Below are 13,331 nucleotides of genomic sequence, written 5' to 3'. Positions count from 1 at the left end.
CGGGCACACTAAAACACGTATCTATGGAGCAGTTGGCTTCAACAGAGGTCAAAAATGGAAATGGAACAAACCTGGTGGCCTAACATCTAAAATCTATTAGTCTCTGCTTTGAAATTTACTTTTTTCACCACTGCCTTAGTCACTTAATAACTAAATTTTAATACAATTTGTATATAAAAATGTTATAAAATGTATAAATATTATATGTCTTAGTATTTCACGTGTGTGTTATTGAAAAATATTAAGTTAAGTTTTATACTTGGTAGATGACTGTACTGACAGATTACAGGCACGGTTAATATTTCCAGACAGTATCCCAAATATATCTCCAGCCCTGGACAGCAAAGATCTATCATCGGATTCATCACAGACTGTTAAGCAAAACAAAAATAACAGAAGCGATGGTGAACATCAAAGATCGAACACTAGAAAGAAGGCATTTTCATGTTCAGAATGTGGGAAATGTTTTGGGAATAAACGTATTCTTCTTATACATCAGAGAACTCACACAGGCGAAAAGCCATTTTCATGTTCAGAATGTGGGAAATGTTTTACAGTAAAAGATAATCTTCTTAGACATCAGAGAATTCATACAGGGGAGAAGCCATTTTCATGTCCAGAATGTGGGAAATGTTTTTCTGCAAAACCCAATCTTATCAGTCATCAGAGAATTCACACGATGGAGAAGCCATTTTTATGTTCAGAATGTGGAAAATCTTTTACGTATAAATCAAATCTTCTTGTACATAAGATAATTCACACAGGAGGGAAGCCATATTCGTGTTCAGAATGTGAAAAATGTTTTACACACAAATCAAGTCTTATTAGACATAAGAGAACTCACACAGGGGAAAAGCAATTTTAAAGTTCAGAATGTGGGAAATGTTTAATACACAAGGAGATACAGCCTATAAGAGAATGGGAATGCAATTAAATTACTAACTGATCAATAGTAACATTTATGTAACTGAAACAACTTTTTGTAAGGGCTTTCTTTTGGTATTTACACAGAATAAATTATCTGACAATAAGTGATTATTAAAATGTAGGTGGCATAAAAAATAGATGTAATGGGAAGACTTTAATACCAATAACAAATTGTATAGCATCTCTATTATCATCTAATCTCTAATGCTGAGCTTGCTGGCAGTCAGTACAGCCACCACTTTCTACACACAGAGGAGTGACTAAAGCCTTCACGGCACCACCTCTATGACTGAAAGAAGAAAAAAAAAGTTAATTTCCTCCCAGAAGCAGGACTCCAAGTGATTAGGAAGTGCTGGTAGTAGAGCACAAATTACTAGCACCTTTCAGATAAGGTCATGTCAGTCCATGTTTGGGGAGGGGTAGTACAGGTGAATTTGGCTGTGTTGTATTACAAGATATCACACTTATGTGCTCACAGCAACTTTTACTCACTATGAGAACGCAGTGAGAACAGAGCACATATAATAAATAACATTATCTGAAACTTGTTAGCCATATTTACGCTTACTCCCTACACATTCTAATGGTGCAGGAGGTTAGACCAGAAGATCAGGCTGTACCCTTACATCTCACCACTGAGAAATCTGTTTTAACCTATGGTGGGTGCATGTGTACTGCCCCAGCAGCAGTCGAATCGCTCGGATCCGGGTGTCACTGCTCGTGGCTCGAGGGTCTCCGGACCAGGGAGGGCGCAGGGAGGGCACAGGGTCACTCTAAAACGTGTGGGGGGGGTATTTACAGGGGATTTAGATAGTTTGTGACGCCACCAGTGGTGTGCGGTAATAGAGAGTACTGCCGCTGCCTTTGGGAGTACCCGGGGTGATGGAGCGGGGGCAGCCAGATGACATTACCCTCCAAGAGTAGGGAAGGCCCCGGGACTCTGGATGGTGGGATGGATTGCACGGGAATGCAGGCTCGCTGGAAGCAGGGGGTGATTAGGTACTCACTCAGAAGGAAAGCAGACACGGACAACGTAGTAAATTAAGTCTCTGGGTGCCGCTGCCCTCTTCGGGGAGCTCGTCCAGGTTCCGTCCCCTGATGGTCCGGACCCTGAATCCGTGCACAGATTTTAGTAGTGTCCAAGTGGCCCGTAAGCTTGAAGCTGTCCGGGCCCCACTCCCCACGTTTTTGTGTGAAGGAGCTGTGCTCTCAGGAGCTCACGCTTGGGATTTCAATGGGCTGCTTTGGTTGGAAAGCCCTATCCCCCTCGCTGCGCTAGTGCCCCCGATCTCTGAGCTTCGTGGGGACAGTCCATAAAGGCCCTATCCTCCGCAGGTTAATTGCCGGGTTGCTTGAAGCCTCTCCCCGAGCTAGGGTCCAGTACCTCGACGTGCTTTCGGTCCCATACTGGCTATTGTACTTGCTGCTGACCGTCCTCTTATACTAAGCCAGGCACCCAGTCCCAATATCCTGAGACCGGGTCTCCGACTCCTACGGGTCCAGACCACCGTCTGCAACCCAATCTTCTCCTCCCCGGGAGCCACACGCTCCCCGTAGCTCCTCACTGGCCGAGGGCTACTACTAAACTGACTTGTCACCTCCCTGCCTGACTCCTCGGTGGGCGGCCCTATTCCAGCTTAGCAGCCCACTGGTGTGCCTGACAGGGTGTGGTGCGAGGTGTAATTGGGATTTTTGGATGCTGATGGAGGCAGTGCTGCAAGTTGGGAACCCAGAACCAAGAGGGGTTGAGTCCTGCACTAGGAGATAAAGAGCGTGCAGTCCCCTGTGACGCCCTGTCTAGTCCAGGGGCGTCACACATGTTTTTCTTTCTACAATGTGTTGCTGCCTGCTTATAATTGGTTAGCATCATACTGGGAAATAAGTAACACCTAATAAGCACACATAAGAGGATATGAACCTAGGGAACACAAATTGCCCAAGTTAAAGTAGAGAACTCTGACCAACATGGGGGTATAATGGCATGATCTTCATATGTATCTGCTTTAAAATCTGAAAATATCAGATATTTCTCTAACCTCATGGTCCAGTCATCTGCAAAAAAAAAAAAACTGGGGAACAATTTGAAAAAAAAATTCTGTTGAGTTAGGTTTTTGAGCTGATTTATACTAAAATTGGCATGCTGATTCCAAAAATGTAGTCAGTTTTTTTCTATCACGTCAAGTTTTTCCTCCTCAGCTTACCTGCCTTAGAAGCACAATTGCACTGATTTCTGTAATAAGACTTGTTATCAAGTATAATTATATATTATAATTGATATAATTTTTTATTTTTCAAAACAACTTCTTAGAAAATAAATTGATTTTAATATATTGATAAATATAGGATATAAATTTAGACAATTTGTGATACAATTCAATTTTCATCTGACTAGGACAATGACAGAAACTTTATACAACTATAAATCGACCTTTGCTTGTTCCTGACCTACATTCTGTCTTACTACCTATTTAAACATCCCATTGACTGATTTCTGAGTATTTAGAGAATGTACATCTGGAACACCATGGTGTTCCAGACGTACATGCTTTAATTAGTATACATTTTCTGTCTGAGAATCCTGCCCCACCTATAGCCATGTGTCTCATTTCACATATATAGCTTGGTCCTTTGCTTCCCATACAGAGCAAGTTTTTTAACTGCAGGTGAGGTTACACGTAGGTTAGGGACCCCAAAAATAGAGATTACCTTGGCGTTTGGTTTTTGGGCTCCTTTGCATTGATCAATACAATGGCTAAACATCTCTCATTCCTATTATTCATAGCAGTTATGCAGATACCATTTTCATGTTTTTCATTTTTTTCAGATAGTCCATTGTATTTTTCAGTTTAATATTTCCATAGCAGTTCTGCTTTTCATTATTCCCCTATACATTGTGACTGGTATGTAACTCTTTATCCTATTGTTTAGTTGATTTCTGAGTATGACCTGCATCAACCTTTGACCATGTACTGTAAAATGCCGGTCAACGAATTATTCTTGGAGTGACTTGGTAACTGTGACGCCCTGGACTAGCCAGGGGGTCACAGACACAACACCACACACACCCCTTCCCCGGACAGGTGACAACAGTCACACTAAAATCCTTGTTGCCACCCTCCAGGGTCTGATGTCCACACCAGGTGGGGCGGAGCCAGGCGGTTGACCCCGCCCACCAAGGAGTTCACAGGCCTGGAGGCGGGAAAACACAACAGTTGAGTTCAGTTCAGTGCAGACAGAGAGTGGAGTAGGAGAGAGAGACACACACAGGCAGACCTGAGTCCAGGCCCGCCAGTGGAACTGTTAGGTGTCTGGGTCGGAGCCCAGGCACCTCCAGCAAGGTCGGCAGACGGTGGTGGCCGTCTGCAGGAGTTGGTGTATGGTCGATGGAACCGTAGGACCGGGTCGGGCGGTGGCCCGCCAGTACCGAACCGGGGAGCCGAGTGGGAGCCAAGCACCAGGCAGGGTACTCAGACGCCGACTAGGCTAGAAGCCGCCCTGATAGTCAAATTTACTGATTGCGGTCTGGACCTCAGGGGTTCATTCCCACCCAAGTCCCGATTGAAGGCAACAGCCCAACCATCCAGGATAAGTGCCACCGCCAAAGGCCAGAGATCCAAAGGGCCAGCGACTGCGGGCAAACGGGCTCCTACGACACTTACACGCCGGAGAGCGGACTACCGGTGTCCAGGCACAGGAGTCAGTAACTACATAACACAGGTGCAGGGAAACGACAGCCATCACCAACCTCTCCAGGGAGAACACTGCAGCCGGCTGCGGGCCCCTTCCATCCTGCCGTTTGGTTTACCAGAGACTCCGTTATCTTGTGTCAGAGTGAGTACACCAGTGCCGTCAGGCACTGCACCGCAACACTGCGCCCTGCACCCCGGCCCTCACCTTCCCGCGGGCCCGCGGGACATCACCCATGCCCACGGAGGGGTTAACACCGAGCTGCATAACACCGTCCCCGGGAGGCCTAGTCAACGGCAGCGGTGGTGTCCACCATACAATCACCACAAGACGTGGGTGGCGTCACGAACTTTACCAATTCCACCAAACAATAACCCAAACCCCTGCGTGCACCGCCACTACTCCTTTCAGAGCGACGTGAACCCCGGGTCCGTGAGAGGCTCGAGCCACCCACCGTATGAGCACGGAGTGAAGTCCAAATCCCTGTGAAAGGTTGAGTAGCAGGTAACCCACGGTCTGCATCAAGCTTTCCACATTTTTCCTCATCTTGCAGGTAAGCGTAATCATAACAGAATAATTGACCAATACTATTAAGATGGACCAGCTGAAACCTGTGGTTGATCAAGTCTTGGGTTCTTACAGAGCAAGAGGTAGCCAAATTCGTAAATTTACTTTTAATGCTGCAGGTTAGCCAGGAAAACCCAATAAAAATGTATCTGATCAGTTTTCTGGAGATTAACTTTATTTAAAGCTTCATTCTTTGCTCTGAGCAATAACATGCTAAAGTTATTATTTATTGTAGGAAAATTCTGTGTTGGAATATTCTCTGCCTTGTACATCCCCAGAATTGTTATCTCAAAACCTATTTCTGCTGGGGTCAATTTTCATTCTTCTATTTTTTCCTCCTCTTCTTCCAAAAGCCATAACTTTTTAATTTCTCTACTGAGATATCAGTGTGTCACGAGGGTCTCCTGTCCTGCAGAGACTTGTAATAGATTTGGGATCTGGGTCTCACATTGCTTTGTGAGACTTTGGATATTTAATGTATTTGCTTTCTTTTAGTGCAGCGAGGGTGAGGACTCTTTTCTTTTTTGATGGTAGTTTCTTGATAGTTCATCTCAGGTGCAACCGGTTTGTGACCACTCCCATTCCCATTAAATAGTCACATGTCACATCACCTTATGCTGGTTATAGAAAGAGAAATAATTCTGAACTGACCACCACTGAAGGAATAACAAGAATGCCGCGGAGACACCATCACATGTTTCTCAACGCTGGCAGGAAACTAGCCAGGTCTTTCACCGGAAAGGAACAACCACGGGAAGGGCAGTCTCCAGTCAAGGAAACCGCCTATACCAAAACATGGTATCCTTCCACAGACAGCTGTTTCGGGGTATTTGCCCCTCATCACTGTGGAGTAGAAAACTGGCTAGTGGGAGCAATGCCTAGTAGAAGACTACATAGGTAAGGATGGTTGACCTTGGGGAGATCAACATCCAACACCACGGAGACACCATCACGTGTTTCTCAACGCAGTGACACTAGAACAAGGCCCCCTAGGAAAATATGCAAAACAAGAATGCCGCGGAGACACCATCACGTTTCTCAACGCTGGCAGGAAACTAGTGTCACTGCGTTGACTCCTTGACTGGAGACTGCCTTTCCCGTGGTTGTTCCTTCCCGGTGAAAGACCTGGCTAGTTTCCTAGTTTCCAGCTGTTATTTTAAGAACAGGAATGAAAAAAACAACAACTGAATACAGATTATAGGAATGAAGCTACTCATATAATACTTTAATTAAAGCAACAAATATAACAAATAAAAAAAAAACCATAACAAGACTACTTAATAGCCCAAGAACATAATAACCATTTTGGCATTTATTTTTTTAAACAACTTACAGCATGGATTATGGAGAAATAATTAGCATAATAAAGAAGAAGAACGTGGAACAAGCCTGGAACACATCAAAGAGGATACAACCATAAATACATGATATTTTCTGTAGTGCATGTGAATAAAAGGGAAGTATTTAAGGGAACCTGTCACCAGATTTGGCGACTATAGGAGACTAACAAGCAGACTTGCAGAGATTAACTCTTGCTAGCCTGCCTATGAACTACTACTCTGCAGGTCAACGCCCAAGTCTGCTTGCGTTGAACATAGACAACAGAGTGTCAGAATCAGTACTCTAAACAGATCTCACAGCCACCATGACAGTCGGTGATGTTTGTAAAAATCTCCGTGTGACAGCACCCCTGCCTTTACGACGGACCTCTGGACCATCAGGACCTGGTCTCTCTGGATGGAGACAATGAAAAATCCTAACGAGGCACTTAGCATGGATCTCAGAAGCTGGTACCCAAATTCCTCTCCTGAGAACCATAACCCCGCTAATGAACAAATATTGCAACAAGTGGCAAATATAATTAGAATCAAAAATCTTGGATACCTGGAATTCTAATGACCCATCAAATAAAACCAGAGGTAAAGGTAAGGGGAAAGAGGTTCCTGAAGCCACATATATTTTAACTTTTAACAGAGATCTGTGGAATACATTATGGATTTTGAAAGATAAAGGTAATGCCAGAAGGAAAGCAACAGGATTAATGACTGGTGTTGTACCGCCCCAGCAGCTGTTGAACCGCTCGAATCCGGGTGTTGCTACTCGTGACTCGAGGGTCTCCGGACCCGGGGGCTCAGGGCCACTCCAAAGTGTAATGGGGGGATTATTTACAGGGGGTTAGATAGTTTGTGACGCCACCCGTGGTGTGCGGTAATGGGGAGTACCGCTGCTGTTGTTAGGAGTACCGGGGTGATGGAATGGGGCAGCCAGATGACGTTACCCTCCACGGGTAGGGAAGGCCCCGGGACTCTGGATGGTGAGTGGTTGCAGGGCTGTGCAGGCTCGCTGGAAGCAGGGGGTGATCAGGTACTCACTCAGAAGGAAAGCAGATGCTGACAACGTGGTAAACCAAGTCTCTGGGTGCCGCTGCCCTCTTGGGGGAGCTCGTCCGAGTATCCGTCCCCCGCAATACTGCCTAATGGTCCGGAGCCTCCGTACACAAATTTTAGTAGTGTCCAAGTGGCCCGTAAGCTTGAAGCTGTCCGGGCCCTGCTCCCCACCTTTTGAGTGAAGGAACTGTGCTCTCAGGAGCTCACGCTTGGGATTTCAGTGGGCTACTTTGGTTGCATAGCCCTATCCCCCTCGTTGCGCTAGTGACCCCAATCTCTGAGCTTCGTGGGGACAGTCCATAAAGACACACAGGTCAAGACCAGGCACACATCTACAGTCAGCCGAATATTTGTACTTAAAACACACTTCCCACAAATAGGCCCTCCCCAGGTATTCTTGACGAGTGCTCCTCCTGAAATGTACAAAATGGGGATGCCGACCATAGACACAAAAAAAGGAGATAAACCAGAAGATTCATGGTGGTGATTATTGATGACAAATTCTTCAAGACGAAGGGAAGAGGACCACTCTTCATGATTATCAGATGCAAAACAACATAAATAGTGCTCCAAATTCTGATTTACATGTTCTGAATGCCCAGTAGACTGAGGATAGAGCGCTAAAGAATGAGATAGTTTAATCCCTAACCGAGAGCAAAAAGCTCTCCAACATTTTGTAATTGAGTTCGCCCTGACAGTCGGCAAAGTTTGTAAAAATCTCTGTGTGACAATTAGACTGACATTTTTTTATGTGTAAAATGATTCCATATCACATCTGTAAGTGACAAAAGTCTGACAACCTTTGCTTTCAGTATCTGAAGTGACTCCCTTAAGGCCCCGTTACATGCTACGATATATCGGGCGATATGTCGTCGGGGTCACGGATCCCGTGACGCACATCCGGCATCGTTTGACATATCGTAGCGTGTGACAGCTACGAGCGACTGTTAACGAGCAAAAATACTCACCTTATCATTGCTCGTTGACACGTCGTTCATTTTCAAAATATCGGTCACATTCCTGGATGCAGGTTGTTCGTCGTTCCTGAGTCAGCACACATCGCTCCGTGTGACACCTCGGGAACGACGAACACAGTTTACCTTCATCCCGCCGGCAATGAAGAAGGAAGGAGGTGGGCCGGATGTTACGTCCTGCTCATCTCCGTCCCTCCGCTTTTATTGGGCAGCCGCTGTGTAACGTCGCTGTGACGCCAAACGTCCCTCCCCCTTCAGGAAGAGGATGATCGCCACCCACAGCGAGGTCATTCGGGAAGTAAGTACGTGTGACAGGGGTGACCGACTTTGTGCGACACGGTCAACAAATTGCCTGTGACGCACAAACGATGGGGGAGGGTGCCATCGCATATGCGATCGCACGATAAATCGACGCCTGTAACAGGGCCTTTAGGCAGCAAGAACTGCATAGAAAAATTGCCTGTAATTGTTGATTACTGGAAATGTAGCTTCAACTTGAGATTTGTTGGTGGGTTTTCATCCATGGACTGCTCATTTCAGGTTCTACAACATGTCTATAGGACTAAGGTCAGAACTTTGATTTGACCTTTCCAAAACTTTACTTTTTATCTTCTTTAACCATTCTTTTGTAGGATGACTGAATACTTTGGGTCGTTCTCTTGCTGCATGATCTACATTTTATGAGATTAAGCTCAAGGACAGAAGTCTTGACCTTTTTCTTAGATGACAAATTCAGAATTAATTATTCCATCAATGATGGAAAGCTGTCCTAGCCCAGCACTTACCTTTTGAAATCATTCTTACAGTCCTCAGTGGTCCTAAACATGAAGATCCTAAAGACTGACAGGAAAAACTGTGATAAAGCTATTTTCTCTCATGAAGCTCTCTTCATACTGTTTGGGGCATCTGGAAAATGACTGCCCTGAGAAGAAAAGGTGAGTGTAGCAATAAGTCCTGTGTCATGAGAACAGTAAATCATCCTGAGACCATTCAGGTGTGGTGGCTTTTCATCCACGGAGTGGGTTCACTCACAATTTTGTTTAAGTACACTGCCATGAAAAAAAAATGGGATCCAATCATCCTCAACGATGCTCCATATGTCATTCGTGGTCAGTGCCAGACACAGAATTTCTCACGAGCATAAGAAATTCCGTATCTGCCGTGGTCAGTGAGTGACATATGAAGCCTCGTTCTGAGAACAAGGCTTCATAGGATTCGATGAATATCATGGAACATTACACCATTGAATTACTTCAGAATTTCAAGGATTTTTTTTAATTAATAAATTGGGAAATGAGGGAGTTTGGAGGGTTCTTTTTCTTTCAAATAAACTTTTTTTTCCTGTGTGTGTGTGTGTGTGTGTGTGTGTGTGTGTGTGTGTGTGTTTTTACTTTACACTTACTGGGTTAGTAATGGGGGTGTCTAATAGATGTCTCTCCATTACTTAATACTGGGCTTGTTACCAGTTGTCAAACCAAAAAATATTTCCCCGATTGCACCCCACCAGGGCAATTGGCAAAACGCCAGAAATTTTGTATCTAATGGATGTGTCACTTCTGGGCTACTATTTGTAGGCTGGGAAGGGCCAAATAACCATGGTCCTTCCCAGCTTGATAATACCAATCCCCAGCTGTCTGTTTTTTTTGGCTGATTATCAGAAATATTGGGGAAGCCATGTAATTTTTTTAAAATAATTTAGTTATTCCCTATCCCTTTTGCAGCCCTCTAGCACTTACAATGAATATTTTACAGCAAAAAATTTCTGGTTCCCATTAACTTCTATGGGGTTTGTGGTCCGATTTTAATTTCAAGTCAAGTCCAGGTACCAAACTTTTAACTAAAGTTCATTCAAACGTGGCGAACCCAAACATCCACGGATTTGCTCATCCCCAGCAGCTCTATGTAGTCAATCTTCAGTACTTGAAGCAGGTAGTCTGGCGGGTCATGGGGTTCACCTAGCAGGTACCTTTATTGTTTTCACTGAGCAATGACAGGCACAAAGGATGTAATTCTGTACAAGCCTAGAGGCAAAATCTTTGAACGAACCAATAAACTGAGGTCCTAACTTAATTAAAGGCACCGTAAGCTTAATGTTTCTTGTAGACAACTACACCAGATCACTTGCACACAGGTCTGGTGAAGGCACTCGTCTACAGTCAGCTGCACACTTACACTACAGTTCAAAAGTTTAGGGTCCCTTAGATATTTCCTTATTTTTTAAAGAAAAGCACTTTTTTCAATGAAGCTAACATTAAATTAAAAAGAAATACACTCTATACATTGTTAATGTGGTAAATGACTATTTTAGCTGCAAGCGTCTGGCTTTAAATGCAATATCTATATCTATAATATATAACATACAGTAGGTGTATAGAGGCCCATTTCCAACAACCACCACTCCAGCGTTTTAATTGTACATTGTGTTTGCTAACTGTGTTAGAAGGCTAATGGATGTTTAGAAATCCTGTGAAAACCCTTGTGCAAGTATGTTAGCACAGCTGAAAACAGTTTTGATTAGAGAAGCTATAAAACTGACCTTCCTTTGAGCAAGATGAGAATCTGGAGCATTACATTGGTTGGTTCCATTAAACTCTCAAAATGGCCAGAAAAAGAGAACTTTCATGTGAAACTTGACAGTCTATTCTTGTTCTTAGAAATGAAGGATATTCAATGGGAAAAACTGCCAAGAAACTGAAGATATCTTACAACGGTGTGTACTACTCCCTTCAGGGGAGAGCACAAACAGGCTCTAATCACAGTAGAAAGAGAATTGGGAGGCCCTGCTGCACAACTGAGCAACAAGACAAGTACATTACAGTCTCTAGTTTGAGAAATCAACGCCTCACAGGTTCTCAACTGAAAGCTTCTTTAAATAGTCCAGTGTCAACGTCTAAAGTGAAGAGGTGACACTGTGATGCTGGCCTTCAGGGCAGAGTGGCAAAGAAAAAGCCATATCTGAGACTGGCTAATAAAAGGAAAAGATTAATATGGGCAAAAGAACACAGACATTGGACAGAAGAAAATTGGAAAAAAAGTGTTATAAACAGAATCGAAGGGGGGGCGTGTCCTGGCCATGAGGGAGTGAGGTTGTGCTTTTGCCTCAGCTCCCCCTTATCTCCCAGGAAATCAGCTACTACATTAATTTTTTCGGCCCTCTATCCCGGACTATGAGCACAAGGAGGCGGAGGGGAGCTCAGGGACACCTTTCCAGGCAGAATCGAGGCAGCATCCAGTGATTTCTGGCTAAACCAACAGTGGCACAGATGGAGCAGGAGGGCAGTAAGATGGCCGCTGGCCTTGTCAGCTATGCAGCAGTGGCAGCGGGGGAGGGGGCACACAGAGTACCTGTCAGAGGCCCACAGCAGAGAACAGACCGAGGAGCAGAAGGTGGAGGCAGGAATCCAGATGGTGACAGATCCTGTGCAGCTGGAGAAGTGGGGTTTGAGGAGCCAGGTACTCGGAGGGAGCAGGCTCTGGTGTCTTCACAGCATGGGGAGCAGGTCCTGGCAGAGGGAGAGGAGGTGGACGGGCGGCAGGTGAGAGGCCTGGGCCTTGCAAACTCTGCAGCTTCGCCTGGAGGAGGGGAGAGGGATCTGACTTTGCCCCTGAGCCCTTCACTGTCAATGGAGCTCCAGGAGGGACAGGAGGATGGGGCTCCCTGGACCTCCAGCCCTTTGCTACTCAGTGGCTCTGCAGCTGCTGTGACAGGCACAGAGGTCAGAGCTAATATAGAAGATATGGAGAGTATGGATCACTCCACCAGCCAGATTTCTCAGCATGTCAGCACTCTGGGGCTGGGACAGGAAGGTTCCGGTGTCCTGAGGGAGCTAAGGGAGCTCAGAGCAAGAATCATAAGCATCCCATCCAGAGAGGACATGGAAGGCTATATCTCCAGACTGGAGAAGGCGTGCAGGTCAGAGCTGACAGAAGTGCGTTCCAGTGTGCAGAATATAGATGCAAGGGTCCTGTCTCAGGAGACCCAATTACAAGAAATGCAGAAGGACTTATCCTCTCATAAAGAGTTGCTAGAGACCCAATCTCGCCAGCTCCACTACCTGACTGAAGCACTGGACGATGCAGAGAACAGAGGACGACGCAACAACTTAAGAGTACGGGGTCTGCCAGAGTCCGTTGATTCCAGGGAACTCCCACGTGTCCTCCAAAGAATCTTCAACAAGATATTGGGGCTCCCTCCAGCCACAGAGATCGAACTTGATAGAGCACACAGATCCTTGGGACCCAAACCAGCGGACTCGGAGTTCCCGCGGGACGTGATCTGTCGGGTCCACCATTATTTACAAAAGGAGTCTATTCTGCTGAAGCTCCGGGAAGGGGTACCGATCCTTTTCCAAAAGATTAAGTTGCAGATCCTACCCGACCTCTCTCGTCTTACTCTCCAGAGGAGGGGAGCATTACTGCCTCTGTTGGAGCTCCTTCGGGCACGGGACTTGGTGTACAGCTGGGGCTTCCCTTTTCGCCTTCAAGTCCGCAGTGGCAGCCGAATGCACGTTCTTCATTCACCAGAGGATCTGACACCCTTTTCGGAGGCCTTGAATCTCCCCAGAGTTGAAATCGAGGACTGGCCTTCTATTCCAAGAGAATTCTCGCGGGGGCTTCCTCAGCGTCCTCCAAGAAGTAATCGCGGGGAGAGGAAGATGGGAGGAGGAGGTCGTCCATCTACCAAGGACTGATGTTCGTCAAGACGGGGCTTGTATGCTTCTCACACTTTATACTGTACTTGAGTAGTATTGTTATTTGGGGGTTGGATGCGGAGGGCTGATTGAGGGGC

At 45.6% G+C, this 13,331-nt stretch overlaps 1 protein-coding gene across 1 annotated transcript in view; it reads left to right on the top strand.

The window, feature by feature from the left end:
* Positions 1-865, top strand: part of LOC142312844 (uncharacterized) — a 320,861-nt gene extending 319,996 nt beyond the window's left edge. Inside the window, 1 exon segment of the mRNA XM_075351831.1 lies at positions 438-865. Coding sequence (XP_075207946.1) covers positions 438-865 — 428 coding nt within the window.
* The last annotated feature ends 12,466 nt before the right edge of the window (positions 866-13,331 follow it).

This window comes from Anomaloglossus baeobatrachus, chromosome 5 (genome assembly GCF_048569485.1).
Source record: "Anomaloglossus baeobatrachus isolate aAnoBae1 chromosome 5, aAnoBae1.hap1, whole genome shotgun sequence".
NCBI classification, from domain to species: domain Eukaryota; kingdom Metazoa; phylum Chordata; class Amphibia; order Anura; family Aromobatidae; genus Anomaloglossus; species Anomaloglossus baeobatrachus.
The sequence above is the reverse complement of the archived record's forward strand: the minus strand, read 5'-3'. Positions and strand labels throughout refer to the sequence as shown.